Source organism: Betta splendens, chromosome 4 (assembly GCF_900634795.4).
Source record: "Betta splendens chromosome 4, fBetSpl5.4, whole genome shotgun sequence".
Classification (NCBI taxonomy): domain Eukaryota; kingdom Metazoa; phylum Chordata; class Actinopteri; order Anabantiformes; family Osphronemidae; genus Betta; species Betta splendens.
In genome coordinates, this window is record NC_040884.2 from 10,336,955 (window position 1) to 10,356,823 (window position 19,869).

The following is a 19,869-nucleotide window of genomic DNA, read 5'->3' on the forward strand; positions in this document are numbered from 1 at the left end:
ACAACCGGACTGGGAGGCAGAGACAGAAAAAGGGAAGAATGTGGTGCAGAGGAGGAACCAGCGTCTGGAGGATTTACTCCTTTTGCAGTTGAGACCAAGGCCGTTTCACAAAGTCAAAAAATTTTGAAGGGTGGTTTTATAACTTCTGCTGAAAAAGTCCAAATATTTGCCTAGCACTGGCTTAGGTGGAGTCAACCATGGCGGCTGTAGGCGCAAACTGACCAGCAGACACGTGGCTTTAATCCAGCGCTGGGGACATAACTGTAACAAGCAAAATATCTAAACATACACGGACGCGCAGTTCTGGTTTCACTACTTTGCAGTTTAAGGACGCACGGGCGCCGCTGTAGCCCAAGACACAAAAGGCTGACTAACAGGATAACAGAGCAACAGACTGAAACAGAGGCAGGAGGGAGACGTCAGACAAGCTTTTAGCAGAGAAACCTGTAAGAATGAGAGCAGAACTGAATGCACTCGCTTGTTACGGTACCATTAGGCTTCTGCTCTGATGAACCCCGGGGAAAAAACACTCACAGCGGTAAAAACCCAGAAGAACGTGAAAACATGTTACAACAGCAAACACCATTTATAATGCGACTTTCTGTTATTCATAAGTAGCTGTTAACTCTGATATGGTGACAGCAAACAGATGAATATGAATATGTGACGTTACTGCAGGCAGATTTGAGAACGCTTCATCCACTTTTCTACTACTGTTACTAAATAGTTAGTCTGTGTTGTAGCAACGCTACGTGTGTCATGTATATACAAACTGTAAGTGCACATATTGTCTTACATGAATAAAAAACGCTTTGCCCTATAAATAAATGATTCAGTGTTATGATGTGCCCAGCGCGTGTGTGTGTGTGTTTGTGTGTGTGTGTGTGTGTGTGTGTGTGTGTGTGTGTGTGTGTGTGTGTGTGTGTGTGTGTGTGTGTGTGAGACCAGTATGAGTTATGGTATTTTTGGATCACAGCGGCAGCTAATCAACATTTTTGCCAAATTCTGAAATTTGCTTTCCATTTCAGTAGCTTCTAAAACTACTGAACTAAACTAAGTGCCTGCAGAGCTCTGCGCGTCGGAAACAGCCACCTCCATCACAGGCTCTATTATGTTTTAGGCAGCAAAGTGTTTTTTTACCCCATTATAACCTGCCGATCAGCCTAATGTTGGGCAGGAATGGAAACATTCAGCATGGATACTACACTTTAGAATGGAAGACTTAAATAGCTTTCTAATAGGACGCATAGGTCTGAGTCTATCGCAGTAATCTAGGAAATGCTACTTCAGGCTAGATGTGGCTAATTTCTTTGCTGGTTCTACAGTGGGAAAACTACATTTCTGTCTAGACATCCATGTTTATTGAGAAGGAAACTCTACTTTGTTCCACGCTGTGACGTGCTTTGTGCGTCCTTCCTGTACCTGGAGTTTGGAAGTTGATGCGTCTCATCTCCACGGGGTCTGTGGGGTGGTGGGGAGTGATGTCTGCGTTGTTAAGCAGACACTTTGTGCGAGGCTCTGACTCTTTTCTTTTGCGGCTGGTGAGCGAGACAAACAAACGGTAGAGAGAGAAGACACACAACAAAAACACAAAAACAAAGGGGCAACTTTGAGTGAACACTTTATCCAGAGAAACAGTCACCACTCTCACTAATGACAACTCCTAACCAGCCACAGCAGGTCGAGAAAGCTCGAGATGATAACGTGAAACTCTCCTTCATCCTCGCTAATTAAAGGCATCTGTTTTTTTTTGCTGAGGAAGGCTATTTGTCTTCCCCTGTATAATACAATAAAGTACGGCTAAGCCTTACCTGTCGGGTTTGCTGCTTCCAGAGAAAGCAATAGGAGTCAAATAAATATATAAAGATGGTGAAAACACAAGACACAGGGAGAAGGGGAGAGGGGGAGGCAAGAAGAGAGACAAATCAATAGAGAGCAGTTTAAAATTCACAGGGGTCGCTGCTGGGCTCGCAAAACTCAAGATAAAGCCCATCAGCATTTGGAAGTGTGTGTGTGTGTGTGTGTGTGCGTGGATTCATTGAAACGTGTAGTTAAGTGCATACATTTTTGAGCCAGTGTCTGCTCCTACAAATGTGTGTGCACTTGTGTGTGTGTGTGTGTGTGTGTGTGTGTGTGTGTGTGCGCGCGCACAGATACAGACAGGGAAAGGGAATGTCAGGGCCAAGGGCAGAACCGGGAAGCACTATTCACCAGGGAAAGATGGAGAGGGAGATGGGAAAGTGAGGAGAAGAGAAAGAGAAGAGAGAAAAAAGAGAGATCCAAGGAGAGATGTTACTCTCCCTAACCACCAAGACGGAGGTAAGGCAAGGTCAGACAGTCAGGGATCATCTGACAGTAGCAAGCTGTACTCGTGTTGCTCACACCGGCCCAGAACCCCTTGAGATGATTCAGGGATTCACTGTGGTGTGAGGGGACTTCTGGTGGAACCTGCAGTCACTGAGGCTAAAAGATGCCGCTCTTGGTACAGCAGGCGCGACTAATCATGAAGTTCTGTTACCACGGCTATCTCATTCTGCTTTAATCCATAGATTAGGTCGACTGTGGTGTTTCCATATCAGTTATTGGGCATCATCTCCTCTTTTGATCCTTCTCCAACCCTCTTACTTCCCACAACCATCTTTTTTCACTTTTAAACATGCAAAAATATTGTTGGGTTTTTCCAAAATCATGCTTTTATGAATAAACCCTCTTTCAACATGCTGCCTAACATGCAAATAATTCCCAATAGCCCTGTTTCCCCACTCACAACTAAATGGTTCAACATCAAATGACAAGAAAAAAATTCTTGTGTGTTGATAGACACCATTTACTCGGCAAAACATCAAAACTACAAAAAATAACTACAGGTTTGAACTTCCTGTGTAGCATCATGATATGAGAATGTTTTATAGGTGGAAATACTGGGTTCTTATATAAAAACAGTGTTGGTGTTTTCACTTCTCATTTGAGGTTGAAAAACGCTAGTCTGAATGCAGGTTAAACTGCATCGACCACAATGAACTACAGTTCCCAAGCCAACTCACTTTTTATACAGAAGAATGGCAATGACAATGCAGATGATGAAGACCACAGCCAGGACTGGGCCCACCACCCATATGAGACCGTCACCAGTGTCCACTGGCAGGGGGTCCACCACCAGCTCTGGAGTCATCACTGTGTCGGTGTAAGGGCTGGTAGCATACATTTTCTGAGCAGAAGAATGAAGCAGGGTGACGTTACAGCATCAACGCAGCAGATCTGACAATACAGAACAAATTGAATTTTTAGGAACTACAACTTCTAAGAATTAAACTCACCCCAGCGGTTATGTTAAGTTCAGCCAACAGGAAGAAGACGTACTCCTGACCTGGCTCGAGAGGCTTGTTCTCGCAGCTGCTGTGGCGGTGGTCCGAGCCCACCGTGAAGGTGGAGGGCAGCTGCCTGAAGCAGGCTGTGATGTAGGGCTTCCTCTGGTCCAGCTGAGCCAGCTGACGCCGCGAGCGGCGTTTCGGCGTCACCTCCCGCAGCAGCTGAATGACGCCACAGAATGTGACATTAGGCTAAAAGCACAGCGGAGGATGCAGAAGCAGCGTGCGCAACCCCGAACCCAGAAGGGAGAGTTGCGCTGAAGGTGACCGTGACTTAGAGGAAGTGTGGGAAAAGACTGTAATTATCTGTGCTGCAAGCTTGGGGAGATAAATTAGCACGGTTCAGGTGCACTGAAGTCGGTGCTACAATTGCTATCAGCTACAATCGCATAGTGTGTGCAACGAAAGGCCCCACCTCTTCCATGTCCATCTCATCGGGGTTCTTTAGGTTTTTAACGGTGCCGGAGGTTCTCTTAAGTGGCACCACAACCACATAGAAGTTCCTGAAATTACACGACAACATTACGAACAACTGGAGATTTGTATGAAAACACGTCTAAAAAACACCCCATTTTAACACGTTGAAATCTCAATCCACACGACGCTAAATCCCCAGCATGTCAAGACCTACCCCACCACACAAAACATCTTTAGCAGGCTGTACACTTACTTGATGTCCTTGCTATCGACCGGGGGAAAGGACATGGTGAGCATGTCAGTCTCAGAATATATATCCAGCTTGGGTTTCTTGCCCAGTATCAGTGGCGCGGTCCTGGCCACCACCCGGTGTTTCGGCCCACCGTCCATGCTTTCTTGGCAGGTCACCCTGAAATCGTAGGTGGTGTTGTGCCTCAGCCCAGTGATGATCACCCTCATCAGCCTGGCATCCACATCCATCTTCTGACGGTTGTATTCAATCTAGAGTTCAATAGATGGCCCAGAAGTTGATTACTGTGGTAGGTCAATAGACTTTTTGTTGAATAGACTTGGACAGAAAGGTAAAGAGGAGTGCGCAAGAATGGATGCGCATTTTGATTATGTGCATCGTGAATGAGGGAAAGGGGAAGTGGAGAGCCAGCATAACATGAGGGTGAATTAATAGGCTGGAATTTAAACTCCATTTCCTGAAAATTTTAGACTTTTTCTAAAACATAACAAAGAAGTTAAATCAGTGATTTGTTATTCCATTAAACCCTTTTTATCTGTTAAAGGTACAAAGAAAAGATTTTCAGTCTTTTCACTGAACATAATTGTATTTTATGAATAGGTTTTGAGTTGGATGCCTGCAACACTTTTTAATCATCTGGGAACCAAGGATACAAATTGTTATAATTATGCAAGTGGAATATTTGCTGGATACAGCACAGCTGCTCAACAGTTTGTAGCCACCACTGTCTGATTCGTGTCTCATACATTTTCAATAGAACACAGATCAGGACTGCAGGCAACAGGGAAGCACGGGCACTATGACTACGAAACCACGCTGTTGTAGAATATACTAAATAAGGCTGGTAGTGTCCTACTCTACAATACCACAATACTAGCGTGTTAAAAAGTGTTTCCCAGTCAAGGATCAAGCAAAGGGACAAATCTAAGGTTTTAGTCCTTGCATTATCTCTGATAGACACAAAGGCGATTGCAAGGAAAACATCATCTCAATTTAATTTTAACACATGGAAATGAGTACTCACTGTGCATTTGTATGGAGACCTGCCCTCAGAAAACTTCCATGCGAGAACCACGGTGGTCTTGGTTGCCCACTTGACAGTGAAATTCTTTGGAACATCTGTTAATGCAAGAAAAAAGAGCAGAAAAAACGTATCTTAAGGACAGAACAAGAAAAGAAAACCTAATAAAGATACGACATTGCCGTTGTTCCCCTGCAACGTTCCTCTGGGTTGGAAAGTGAGTGTAACGGTGAGCTGTGATTGGCTGTGAGAAGGGCAACGCCATTGGTTAAAACACACAGCACGTAAGACTCGTGGATGACAAACCCATGGAGCACTGGCCATCCAGCGTAAGCAGTGCCAACACATCTCGCTAATGCCCCTCAGCTGAAGACCAGCTAAGGATTACGACCAACCCATGTGTTCCTACACCTCTACTGAGTCTGGGGTGGCACTGCCAACGTGATGCCAGGTGGACACAGAGACAGACCTAAGACACAGCATGCCAACACACCTCTGCAGTGCATCTGGGGGATGCCATGCCACAAGCTGTCCAGTGTATGGACAGGGGACAAGGGGGGGAAAGGGAGAAGGAATTAATGGGAGGGGGTATATTTATGAAGAGAGTAAACTTCTCAAAAGAAACCCAACACCAAAAAATAAAGCAAGGAACTTAAATAAACATGTTCTCATCTTAAAGAATTCCAAACACACCGTGACTGGGGTTGACTGAGGTCCTACCTTGTTTTAAACTGGGGGTGTGAAATGGCATTAGCTGCATGAGTGTGCTTGGCAAAGGGCTGCAAGGACGACTGACAGCACTTACCTCGCAATTCTAGGCTGGTCTCCTTTTTCTCAAAATGACTGGCTCTTACTTACTGACTCTTTTACCTTACGTTACCTTGACTGGGTTAGTATCCAACAGCAAACAATTATGATATAGGTATGTTTTTCTCTTGGTTGAGAAGTGAAGGTGGCTAAAGCAAAAGGGGGTGCATCATATCATTTTTGTGTCTTTTGCAGCTCGTATCTGAGTTTTTAGCGCATTTCCAAGCCCCTGTCAACCAGGCTGGGAAAGTAACAGACAAGTCCTACCTGTGGGATCAAAGGTCACCGTCCGATACTGGATAGGTGGGCTGTAGGGCCCTGGACCTACACTGGTGTGTGCACGTATTTTCACATCGTACACCGAGTTCGGTCTGAGGCTGTTGAGCACATAGCTAGACAGGTTGGGAGGCAAGTGGAGCTCCCGCGGATCCCCTCCTGTCCCGGCTTCTTTATAGGCCAGCGTGTACTCTGTGATTACCCCATTCCTCTCGGCCAGCACTGGTGGAGACCAGGACAGCTGCACTGAGCAGCATGTCACATTGGAGTCCTCGCTAATTTGAGGGTATCCCCCCGGGGTATTTTCGGGCACACCGAGTTCCACCACAGCCTCTTCCCCAAAGCCCCCCCTGCTCTTGGCTGAGAGTTTAAAGAGATAAGTGGCCCCTCGATGAACTTTGCCCACAGAGTAGTATCGTTCTTGGGGAGCAAATTCCAGTGTTGCCAAAGGAGAGACATCTCTCCGGCCAAACTGGAGCCGGTAACCCTGCAGGTCCATGCCGTTGGTCAGGTCTGGAGGGTCCCAGCGAACCATAGCTGATGTCTCTGATTCCTGAGCCACAGTGAGATAGGGAGGGCCAGGCACTGTGCACACAGAGGAAAAATAAACATGTTATAAGACAGCATATTTTCAAATTGAGAAGATTTATTGTATACATAAAGATCCTGATCCTGTAAATTGCTTTTTACTCAGCCATCCATCAGCAAACACAAGCCGAGTCGTTTATGCAACGATCACTCTGCCCATTATCATTACATGAAACCCGTCAGTTCAAGCTAGAATCTCTTGTGTCCTGCAAAGCATCACTAAAACCTTAAGCAAAGAACAGGGGCTGTTTTGAGCCTGAGAGTCATCTCCTCTTGCAAAATGGATGATCTGTGCTTGGGGTCCAGACACCATTCTTCAGAGTGGCCCAGTTTCCCTGCTCTTATAGATGACACACGTCTCATCTTAACTCCCCTTTTAAGGCCCCATCAGTGAGACAGACACAGCAGCAGTTATGGGAAGCCTTCAGTTCTTAAGTTGCTGCCAAAGCTTTGTGGGATAAATGTGTCTGATTACCACTCGAGGCCCATCTCTTTGGACTCAATCATTGTTGTCCCTCCTTTATCAGAAATACAAAGTAGTGGCAGATGACTACTAAACATGAAGTATTGATTGTATACTCAGATGCCAGTACTTCTAGTAAGTAATCTGCATATGGGTTAGCAAACTGGGGTAATGGTGAACACACTTGGATCAAATTGGAAGTAGGGCTTTCGCACCAGATTACAGTCAGGAAGGGCATCCGGCATAAAAACGTGCCAAATCAATCATTCCAATCATTCGTTGTGGCGACCCCTGATGGGATAAAGCTGAAAGTAGTTACCTTTACCTTTACCACGGTCAATGCAAATTTACTGTAACATACGTTAAGGAGCCACAGTTATGGATGCTGCATCTTTTTGTACTGTGTTGCAACTGTGTCTGTCTGGCATGCAATATGAATGTAAAGGTGCTAGTTTGAATCCAACTTCGTGTACTGTAAAACTCTTTCAGCAGCACATCAAGCTACTGGCCCTGCAGCTCAGCGTAATCTGAACAGCGCTCGCTCTCAAAGGAAAAACAAGTCCACGTATTTGTGTTCATGCACATTCACACGCGCAGCAATCCACTACACCGGCTTCCCAACCTGTACTCATAATATGCCTTTCTGTTTGTTAATGGTCTTCTTTCACTAAGCTGTTGGTAAGACCACGGGGGTGGGTAGGGGTTGGCCAGTCAGCTGAGCCTTCGCCTGTAATGGAAAGGCGGGGGCGCTGAATGAAAGCTCCTAATACTCCTTGGCTGCATGCGATAGCTGGGCTTGGTGTCATTTAAAAGCCCACTCCGCTTCCACGTTCCCCGCTAATCAAGGAAATAGAATCAGAGGTAATGATGCTGTTTTCCATTTTGAATTTCTGTGCTTTACTTCAAACCTCACCAGACTACTAAACCCATGCGTCGCATTATCACAACCTTTGTGCAGCCCGGTGTTGTTTGGCGTACTGTGCATCTGGGAGAGGAATCACAGGTACGGAGCCAGAAGACTGGTGCTGGGAGGAAAAAGGGCACGGCGGGGCTGTTAATGCGGCATATGTGTGTGTGTGTGGCGCTGGAGGGGGAACGAGGACACGGTGAGGGGATGAAAAATGAGTGAATGAGGGATGATGAAGGTGACTGGGGACAAGGAGCAATCTGCTGCAAAGATGGCCACCAGGCATACGGGGAATCAGAAGCGCATGTGTGTACATGAGTGATTCTGGGGTTCTCGGACACCTTGATTGTCCCTCTCTGCCTCTGCTCCGCATCCATTCTTCACCACCACACCTTCCTATATTCTTCTTCCCTTGTCCTCTTTCACGCCACCCAATTCTCTCTTTTCATTTCCTAACCTAGCCTCCTCCCTCATCCCTCTCTCTACCCCCCACCCCCCTCGCTCCATGCCCATTTCAGGATCGACCCTGGCTCAATCCCCCCTTGTGGGCCTCCCAGCACGTTTCCCATCAGGCCACAGTATTAACAGCCGGCTTGTTGACACTCGCTCGGCCTGATTGAGGAAGTGGCAATAAGGTTTTCCACTTATTTCTTCTCTATTGTACATGTCGCAAATACTTGTCCGTACCGCGCCAGCAAACACATACAAACAGACCTGTTCCACAATCATGTCAGTATATATACAGTATATACGAATATATGTGGGGAACATTCCTTAGTCATTTCTTTCAGGACCTCTACTGTGAGCTCCCCTTCAGAAAAAAAAACTCTCCCAGTGATTAACCTGTGGTTCCAGCCTGCCTATGGAGACTCCACATATTTAATGACATGTGAGGTAAGAGGTCTATTCTATGACTTTAAAGGTCATAGCTAATTCATCATTCTCCCATCTTCATTTTCCCTCTGCTTTTAATTTAACCTGCCTGTTATGCATGTGTGTGTGTGCACACGAGTGTGTGTGTGGGTGGCAAGGATTCATGAAGGGGAGTAATTGGTAGGGTATAAAATGTCATGGAGTCAAATCTGCAACAAATTTCACATGGCCCATTTGAAGAGTGTGAGCTATTAAAGAAGTAGGAATAAAAAAGGGAGCGTCAGGAGACTGAGAGAGGGTGATGGCTTTTTTGTAGAACCAAAGTAATAATCAGGAAGGGATCCAGGATGATGTTTGCAGTCACCAACAGATGACCTTTAGCCTTTCAAACATGCCCTGCCTCAAATCCTCCAGGTCTGTATTCATCTACCATATATTATTATGTACCTGTACAGTGTGTGTAACGTTTTGACTGAGTTTGTTGACTGTCTACTTTTACGCGTTCATTATAGACCAGTAAATATGTTTTCCATTTGTACCTGAAGAAAAGCCGATGGAAAGTATGGCCATTGATTGGTGCTCCATTCAGCCCAATGAAAACAACTTTTTGATGTGCAGAATAGTTTCAGATGCCAGCATTGGAATCCTTTGTCAAACGCGGGCACGCACAAACAAAAACCAGTTTGGTGGTCTCAGAAGCATCACTGGCCACAATGACGTTGGTTTCTTAAATCTTTGGAGTTTGGAAAGTATGAATCATGAAAAGTCAATTCCCCAACCTGGCTTTCACTCAGCAAACAAACACCGTTCCAGCCACAGAATACACGTTGTTTGTCTGTGACTCACAGATAGGTGCGCAGAACTCTGAGACAGAGTCTTTTGGTTGTTCTGATTCGCCGAACTACCACAGAGGCTGGTTGGAATGGCTGGAATATAAAAAGCCATTGATGTGAATCAAATTGAAGAGGCACAATAAAAGAAAGACTCTCTTTGTTGTGATGTCCTATAGTCATGTTGCCTTTATGTTTTCCAGGAAGACAGGAAACAACAGGATGATGACATACATTAGCTTCTAGGGGCAACAGCTCGCTTTAGGTACATCCCTGATCCCTGTTTATACCATGGTTTTAAGCAATAGTGCATATCAGCAGAATTATCTCAATGGCCAACATACTATATATAACATAAAAAAGTTGGTATATTGTATCAAAAATCTGTATTTTATGCCGACCTACAATCCTCAGAGCAACCTCTCTATTTCTGAGAAAAGACTCCTGATGCTCCCTTTTTCTCACGTTTCTACCTATTTTGTATAAACGGAGCCTCCAATAATAAAAAAAGGGAGGCTTCCCCTCTGGGGGACAGACACCGCTCGCTAGACTGGCATATCAGTCAGCTGTCCTTGACAAGAGGATGGAGAGTGACAGCGCTCATCTGAGCCCTGTGGCGGTGTTGCACTGCCTGACACCTGTAACACATACACCCTTCACAATCTGGGAATTTGCCTATTTTTTGTGTGTTGGGTTGCCACCGTGTGTAGTGCATTCAGCTCTCAGTGTCTTTTTTTATCATTATGTGCGGGGGTTATGAGTGGCAACACACCAGTGGCAGCGAGGGCTTGTAGTGTGCAGATCTTAGCCTCCAGTGTTTCATCCTTTAAGCGCCAACCAAACCCCCGGCAGGGATTTCCAAGCTGTCATAATCTGTCTGAAAAATCTCCAAGTACCTCACACCAACACCTTGATCTCTAAAAATCTTTGGATAGTCTTCTGAACATGAGTCAAATAGTAAATGCTGCCTTGATAGAAGCAAACATCAGCTCTGCTTGACTGAACTGATCTTGGATCCAGATGTACATAGCACAGATTGGTGGGAGAAGATAAAAGTCATGTCTGAAAATAGACGTTGACTCAAAAAGATGCTGTTTTGAAGCAACAATCTTCAGATGAGATATAATTTTAACAGGGATGCAAAATTAACCTAATTATATGTCAGACATATTTGCACCAATTTGGGTTTCTGGTGATAAGATTTGAATAAATAAATGCTCAGTGATGCTATTTAAAATGGCAGCTACAGCCCCATAGCCAAAACCAACAAATAATGAGGCATCCTGGTGCTGACCTGCTCCCTTGGTCACCACCAGTTTGGGTTTGCTCCGGGCTCCATCACCCTTGGTGGTGTACGCTGCCACTGTGATGGAGTAGGTGGTGTCTGGCTTGAGTCCTCCAATGACCATTTCCTATGAGAGGAAGGGAAGACAAAGGGAAGGAAAATGTCACGATATGTCTTGAATCTTTTATGATTTGACCCCACTTCATGCAGCTCAAACCGCCTTATGCAGAATGTTAATCGGAGTGTCTGCTGGACCTTTTCATTAATTTTGGGAGACCAATCCATTAAGTAAATTTTCAGGTGGAGGGGGTGCATTAGATATGTAAATGAAAGTGCCTCCCGTATTCCTTCAGTAATGTTCTAGTCAGCAGCTTAACGTTGCGATACATGCACACTGCTGTTCGCTGGCAGGTTTTACCACGGCCATTAGGTTTCCATGAGTCCTCTTCAAAGAGAGGCTTCCGATCAATTCTAATGAATCTTTTAATGGCACGGGTTCGAACGAATGCAGAATGAGGTTCTTAACTGTCTTGTTGGCAGAAGGACGGGCGAGGTCAATAAAGGAAAATGAGCTATAAGTACCGCCTCACACTTGTGATGGCGGAAGGGTTTCCTAATTTGTTGACAATTGACTGGGGAAAAAAAATCTGTAATTGTGACTGATCCGATTTGAAGCGTCATACGCGGATGTTATTCTGCCACGCCGTCGTTAACAAATGACAAACAAATGAAGTGCGTGAGCTTCAGGCAGCACTCGAACGCGTCACATAAAAAATAGATGAAAAACACACACACACACACACACACACACACACACACACACGCACACACACACACACACACACACACACACACACACACACACACACACACACACACACACACACACCATCAGAGCACGAGACATACTCTATCAACACAACACAAGACAACACAACACCATAGCTTTAGCATTCCAGGCACAGTGGGCAGTGGATATTGCATCAGCCACAGTTTTGCAGAAGCTAAGCAATAAAAGGTTTGTCCTCTTTTCCTTGGTGCTGTATTGTATAGAGGTAGTGTGTAGGTTTCCTGGACAGACAACCAGGCTGAACCTTTGTTTTCCAGACTCAGGACTAGAGGGGTCATGGAAATCAGGTTGATGCAATACCCTCTGTTTGTACCCATTCAGCCACAGAAAGCACTCAGTCAAAACTTCGTACTCACATATTCAGCTGTATCGTCCGTTTCCCACTAACACCCCCCCGTCAAAGAGGAGAGTGCAGGAGAGAGAGCAATATTTTGTTTTGTTTGTTTGTTTTTTTTAGAGAAAGAGAAAAGAAAGGGAAGAAATAGGATTATGAGAGACGGCGGCATTAGTGGTTTAAAGAACAGTGGACTGGCACAGTATCAGAATCAGGTGTTTGCCTTCTGGAGATGTTTTCCCATGTTACTGTGCAGGTAGCGATACAGTAGCTAGGTTGTGTAACATTAGTAACAAGGTCAAAGATACTAACAATGACGTGTAGGATGCAGCACTTTAATTTGTATCAGTTAAGTTATTGAGGCTCCTTAGATTCTCAGACTCAGCCCTTTGCCTGAATGGGACTTTCATTCATGTGCAAAAAAAGAGCTTGATTTCTTCACAAAATATGTAGTGTATGTAAAAATGCATGAAACTATTCTTTTTGACGTTGGTCACCCTGTTGCTTCGAGGCTGTAATTTCCATTTGGATGATTACTAGTGTGGACAACAGCCTCACTGTGGCACAATTCATCCACCATTGTGTTGAGAGGAGTTTCGTAAAGAAGGGAAAAAATAAAGGCTATTGCACACAGCTCCATTACAATTGCAGCTGATGGTTGTGGCTGACTTTTGGTAAAAGGTTTTCATGCCAATTTTACATTTCCCTCCAAGGCACAGAATAGTATAATCAGCATTTTCTTTGGGTCTCTGCATTTTATACAAGCAAACCGTCCAACATTTCATGACGGATGTTGCCGCAGACATTCCTAATAAAAGCCGTGGAGGCTGAAGAGGGAGGATGAAATGAGTGAAGCTTTGATTACAGTGGTGGTTGTTGTTGTTGTTGTGGGCTGAGGGCAAAGGAATATTGCAGTAATAGAAAATGAAATTCAAGAAAGAAGAGCATCCACATAACTTCTCAGACTAGTCACAGCCACAGCAGGCAAGAAAGAAGTGCGACACAAAAGGTTGGGTAAAGTTTCTTTGAAATGCCGCCGGAGCATTTGATCATTACATCGGTGTGACAATAGATCTGAGCCCTATTAGCAAGTTGTCTTGAGCAGGATTTGAGGCGATGTGTGCTGTGGAAGCCGCGAGGCGCTCATACCTGGGCGTCAGCCAGCATGACGTCCTTGATGAGGGGCAGACCTCTGGACTCGCCGTTTTCCACGCGCACATAGTGAACCTGGTAGCCGCGGATCTGACCGTGCTGCTTGCCCGGCATCAGGGAGCGCCACATCACTTTGAGCGCCGTGGAGTTGAGGACCTCCACCTCCACTCGCCTTGGAGGAGCCCCGGGCACTACGGGCAAAAAGGCATGGTCAACACGGTGGCACATCCACCGCGGAGCGCGATAGCGGCACCGCAGCCGATTTGACGGAGTGAAATCGACTCCCCGCTCCTCACACCCCAGCGCAACACGCCCCACGGTTTCAGTACCATGTCTGACATCAGTGGGAAGCCTTGTCTCTCAGTCATAATGACAGGTCTTTATGGGAGGCCTTGCTTGGGGATGCCATGCGCTGCCCTTTACCGAGATGGATATGTCATTAAAAAACTCCTCCACTCAAAACTGCTTCCATTCGCTCCTTCGACAAACACTTCAAGTACCTGCTTCATCGCTAAATCACAACCTCATTTCCACCACCTTGCCCAGAATCAGCCACCAATCTTGTTTATTGCCCAAATTCTTTGTACCTTTTAGCCCTGGCACTTACTCCTTCACGCCCGTGTGTTATTACTGTGCTGATGCCAGAAGTGTGGTAGACTATGGTGACTTTCACCTGTGCACCGCCTGGTACGGGGGACTTTTGATGCAGGTAGGAGGCAAACGTAAGCTTGTCTCTGCTGTTGCACTGGTTGTACATCAGCGTTAGAAAATGCCTCAACTGCTACGGTAATGGATGTGAAATGGATTGTGGAGAACAGCAGCCAATGTCAGCCATCCGTCAGTGTTTCAGATGCACGCTGACACTTTCATGTCTAGACTTGTCAGTTTATACAGGTTATTGTTCAACTGCCTATCTCCTGTCATCTATAATATTTATTGCATATCAAATATATATATATCCGTTTGGTTCATCTGAAGCTGAGACGTTTTGCAGATATTTTAGATTATTACAGCCACTCTTCATTACCACCTGTGCACAGACCCACTTTGCCAACTGGACCTTTTTCACATTTTTCAGTGTGTTCTCCAACACAGTACTTCACACTTACAGTACATAGTGTCAGTGTTTAGTGGACGCGGTCAAGCCTAAGTGCAATCCTCAAAGGTTCAACTACAGCATTCTTTTTTGTCAAGTAGGTTTAAAGGCAGAACATATTTGAAATGGCACTTTGGGTTCTGTCAGTAGAGACTTGTGTGATGTTCACAGTGCTCACACACCTAGTGCCTAGCTAACGCATGTGTCTCTACGTAACCGTTCCTCCGGAGTTACGCACCGTCTTCATCAGTCCGGCAGACCAGGGGCTCACTCTCAGGGCCTGGCCCAATCACAGTGAGGGCTGTCACCATGATGCGGTACTGGGTCCACTTCTCCAAACGCTGCAGCAGCACCTGCTCTTCGGTAGCAGGCACCGTTGGCTCCTCCGTGGGCTCCCCGTCATCACTGTCTACGTCTGAGGGGCCCACCACTTGGTAGCGTACCCTATATCCTGCCAGGACACCGTTCTGACTCTCCAAAGGCGGGGGCCGCCAACTTACCAGCAGGGTGGTGGAGCTGGTGGTGCTGCACTTAATGTCTTGAGGGGGGGCTGAGGGCTCTGGTGAGGTGGAAAGGACAGGAAGGAAGGAAGGGGGGTCGAGGATGAGGAGGTTGGGGAAGGAAGGAAAGGAAGGGGTTGAAAAACAAAAAAATAAAAAGATGGGAGAGATAAAGAAAATGCTAAAAGGAAAATCCAAAACTCAAATAGAAGCTAAAAAAATACAAACAGAAATTGCAAAATTAAAAGAAAAAGGCAAAATATGTTAAAAATGAAAATGAAGTCAAGCATATGTGAACAAAAGAGTCATAAATGGACAATGGCACACAGTGGTAATAATGAACCAAGATAGCTTCACTGGTGAGATAAGAGCAGAGCAACCTGAAGCTTCTTATGATGATTTTAGCCAGACAGGAACAGCTACATTTAAAAAAGAACTGAATCCCTGTTTATGTGTGCTGTCAATCAAAGAACAGAGAGATGTCTTGGGCAGTGAGCTGAACCCACTGATCCCTGAAAAGCCACAAGTCAGACTTTACACCAGAACCTTACGCTGAATTAATTAAAAAACAAATAAGCTGCTATCTCTTAAGGGAGGTGGAGCAGTGTGTCCCCTTTAATTTGCAGCACTACAAAGGCTTGTCAATCGAGTGGAGCTTGTTGTGTCAGACGTATTTCTTCTAAAACTTATTTAAAGCCCACGTACTGTATCTGTGAACCTTCCGATTCAAACTCGGCCCCTCTCACTTCTAATCTGAGCCGAGCTCTTACACAGCTCGTGCTCGTCTGCAGCCCGTGCTGTGCGACGAGCGATAAAACGTCTCACTGCGGCGCTCGACATTATAGGAATAAGACGGCGCACGTGAAAAAGTTTCTGCCCAAATCTAGTTTTTTCTGTGTAGGAATATATATTGGCTCCATCTTGGTGAGACAAACCCAATTCATTATTACATTTTGAATGGTTATGGTTGTATGTAGAGCGAAAACAGCACAATAATCAAAATGAAATTCCATCAGGAAAAAAAAAGAAGCAACTTAGAAGACACACGCAAAAAACAAGCTGCATGTTCCTATTCCCAAACAAAAGACTTAAGAAATTAATGATGAGCTGAAGGAGGGTACTGGGAAATGAATTTCTCTGTAACCCAGGTGACTCGAAAGAAAGAACCACAACAACAGTTAAGGTTCAGAATGACAACTTATGAATAAAACATGAAAAACTAAATACTCAGGAGAAACAGAAAAATAAAACACATTTAACTTCAAAAACCAAACAAAAAAAGCACAGGCATCATCTGTATCATACGTACCTGACTCCCACATTTACTACATTTGAAAGACTTTCTTACCACCAGCACCTGACTACAGAACGTGCGTACTCTACAGTCACCAAGCCATCACTGTCTCCCCCTTGGGTTCGAGCCCCATTTGTAATTATGAGCCACACCTTTAATTTGGACCCGCTGCGACCTTTGAACCCGAGAGTTGTCGCTGTGCTGTAGCCAGGGCTGCTTCTTATTCATGTATCTCTGGGCCGGAGGGTCCACAAGACTGTGAGAGAGGAAGGCTTGTTATAAAGGAACCTCCTTTCTTGTTAACAGTTTGTTCAGATAAATCCCATTTCATAGCCTCATGTCTGTGTATCTTCTTACAGCTTACTGCCATTTTGAGGACGCCACCGCACGGGAGGAAGATGAAGCGCGAAAGAAAGCTTGCGTCGCTGAATTCATAAAAGTTTAATGATAGTGTTCTGACTGCAGTGTCACTTTGGGTAGAACAGCTTAAAAAAAACGAAATAAATAGAAACTATCTGAGAGGCCTCTTCCCGGTGAAGACTGAATGTTCCAGCACACAACAAATAGGACAGGACCTCAGCCCCAGTTCCCAAGCCCTCCTCTGTGTCCAATGGGCTTATTTACTTACGGTCTTACTGGATTTTGAGCCTTTCAGCTTTTTTCCCCTGCTCGTATTGTATTTGCAAACTCTCCACGTCAAGAATGATTGCTCAGTTCTCAATCTTTGTGCTGTGGAGAAGGCCTGTGAATCTGACAGGGCCGGGCTATCACGGTGCACAGGCATCCTCAGCCTGATAACAGTTTAAGACTTGCCAGGGCACAGCTTTAATAAAGTGAATATCCCATGGAGGCCCGTGGTGGAATTACGGATACTAGAACTATACGCACCACAAAAGAAGAAAAAAAAAATCAGCTAATGCTTCACTTGAGGTTCTTTTAAAGCTTCGCTGAAAAAGTTTCCTGGATAATACTTGACAAATAATTAGCCCTGTCTGTATTCACATCCCTCACTTTGACTTTTAAGTCTGCTGCAATATGACTCTGAGGTCTGGGTACAAAGACTGCGGAATCAAGTGTTGCTTGCTCACCTGATCATTATGACGACCTTGATATTAAACGCTTTTAGTGCCACGCAGTCAATGAGCCAAAATCACACACATTACTGCTCAGGGTTTAGCTAAACAGGCCGCCGCTCAACCCCGGTGTCAAGTCTTCAAATGGCACAGATTGCCAATGCGTTCGCTATCAGAGTAAGCACATGGGTGAAGCTTTGAATGACACGATGTTCGCATTTGTAGATCATTATAAAATTAATCCGCTGATGCCAAATGGCCATGCTGTGGCCTACACAAGTATTCCAATACATCTAAAAAGCTCCTGCAATTACGGTAAGTGGGGGGGCTAAACTGCTTGTTTGGCTAAATACAGAGGATTTAGAATCTGCCACTTTAATTTGAAAGACAGCACTTGAGTGGCTACTGGCAGGTTCTAGGTATAATCTAAATATGTAACAAAGCCTGACAATCCAGCGGCCTGGCATGTAGCTCATTGCAAAGCATGAAATTAATTCTGACGCTATGAAATGGGATTCTTATCTGCTGCACCGGGGCCCTACAGGCCCACCAGCTCCTCGGCTTTGGCTCGTGTTAGCGGAGGGAATGATGGGAGCCCTCCCAGCTCTCGGGTTGTGGACCAACTCCAGCCTCGTCTGAACGATCTCACAAGAACGTCTTTTAACCTGACCTGACTGGCAGCAGAGTCCAGGAGGCCTTGCTTCTGAAAGGGGGAAACTCTGACCACTAACATCACGTGAATTTATTTGATTTCTGTATTTGACCAATTGTTATTTGTATTTGTAGCTTTTGCAGTGATTTTGCTGACAGAGTGACCCCCGTGACAGGAGCCCCTGGTAATGCTGCTTGGACTGAGTCTCTAAACATTTTGTACCACAGATAAATGGAACAACAAAGCAAACAGGAACTCATGTTGACTGTCCGTCCTCTTACTTACGCTGGTGGCAAAGGGTTTCAGTCTGCCAAACACTGCAGAGTATTCAAATCTGCACTTCCTGTTGCTCAACATGTCGTCTTCAAACCCTGTACAGTTAGACCAGGATACACTGAAACTGGCTATTATGTTTTCTGACAATTTCACCAATTGGCTTATTGCTTCTTCACTGCCTTGCTGGGCATTTGTGTGTGTTAATAAGTCAACTATGGACATACATAGAGCTCTCACTATTTCAACCAAGCTGTGAAGGCACCACATATGAGCTATAAATGCCAGAGCTGCTATTCCTGTCCTGTATGTGTAGCCAAGCTGGAGACCTGTCAACTTAATATTTAACCGTGTCATGTATAAATACTGTTTACTCGATCCATCAAATTCTGTGTGGTGTGGTGGTTAATTGGATAAACATGTGAACATCCCTGACGTGCCTCTGGGAAAGGTTTTGACAGACTGAATCCCTAAACCACACAATCACTTACCTCAGTGCATCCAAAAGATCAACTTATTTATTGTGTTGCGTTGTGTGGTGCAGAATATTTTGCTTTGATTGGCTTTCTCTGCTACTTTTCTGACCTCCGCAGTGAGGAGCACCGCAAAACCAATGGCTGTGTCTCACATTTGCTTGTGCAGGGACTCGTATAATAAAGGCCCTTTATTAAGAATAGGGATTAATGAGGCGCTAAAGGGAAACCGTAGACACAGAGGATAGAAAAGGTGAAGACAGCTGTTAAACCTGAAACAGCAGCCAGATAATATTTGATAATCTTGTCATGGAAAGTCTCCTGTAAGTGGGACACAATTTTTACACAGCTCAGAAAAATTGCTATTCATTTCCAGGACACAAGTATCAAATATGGCAGATGCCACTATCAGCCCATCCACTGTGACTGCATGGATAAGCCAAGTGAAACAAAGAGTCCCAAGCAGAAAGGTGAGAGAAACCATCAGTTACACTTGTTCTCCGCCATGTTTGCTCGAGTGTCGGGAGCCTGTCAATGCTGTCTGCACGTGCTGCTTCGTCAGCTGCCTCGTACAGTAGTTGCTTGTGGCTGTGCTGTAAGACGACCACAGCAGCAGCTACTGTTTGGAGTGATGTCATACCAATATTATTTCAAAAAACCCAGAAAAGAATAGAAAATCATAAATAAATAAAAGGGTCTGACTTTTCAAAAGACTCAACATAAAAGGAAAAGGACACAAAGTGAGCAAGGTGATGTCAAGCCATTCCAAGGAGAACTTTGTTCCATTGCACAGGGGGGAAAAGTGGGAGAGAGAAACAGAGCTGGAAGAGGGTGATGTAAGAGGGAGAGAGGAGTGTATCGGATCCGATCGGCTTGCAGTTTACCGCTTTAAGAGCAAATGCAAAAAACAGAGGTGGGGAAATCACAGACACACAGAGACGGGTGAAGATGCGCACAGACACTCGAGAGACGCCAAGACAAGAGCGGGGCTGGATGAACATTAAGCGTTTTCATGCCTGCTCTGATCAGAGATCAACAGTGCAGTGATAGGTTCTCAACAGCACCCCCCGGGGTGAGTGTCGCATGC

General features: G+C 45.2%; 1 protein-coding gene across 12 annotated transcripts in view; it reads right to left on the reverse strand.

The window, feature by feature from the left end:
* ptprsa (protein tyrosine phosphatase receptor type Sa) overlaps positions 1–19,869 on the reverse strand; it is a 162,580-nt gene that overhangs the window by 26,960 nt on the left and 115,751 nt on the right. For 3 of the 12 annotated variants that reach the window (XM_029146056.3, XM_055508386.1, XM_055508391.1), the window contains 12 exons: positions 14,756–15,076; positions 13,419–13,612; positions 12,292–12,318; positions 11,095–11,212; positions 6,131–6,724; positions 5,060–5,154; positions 4,039–4,286; positions 3,784–3,871; positions 3,318–3,530; positions 3,045–3,208; positions 1,812–1,823; positions 1,423–1,538 (listed from right to left, as the gene is read on the reverse strand). In XM_029146056.3, coding sequence (XP_029001889.1) covers positions 1,423–1,538; positions 1,812–1,823; positions 3,045–3,208; positions 3,318–3,530; positions 3,784–3,871; positions 4,039–4,286; positions 5,060–5,154; positions 6,131–6,724; positions 11,095–11,212; positions 12,292–12,318; positions 13,419–13,612; positions 14,756–15,076 — 2,190 coding nt within the window. Of the gene's footprint in view, positions 1–1,422; positions 1,539–1,811; positions 1,827–3,044; positions 3,209–3,317; positions 3,531–3,783; positions 3,872–4,038; positions 4,287–5,059; positions 5,155–6,130; positions 6,725–11,094; positions 11,213–12,291; positions 12,319–13,418; positions 13,613–14,755; positions 15,077–19,869 lie in introns of all 12 variants that reach the window. The other 9 variants (XM_055508384.1, XM_055508385.1, XM_055508389.1 and 6 more) reach the window with 6 other exon arrangements.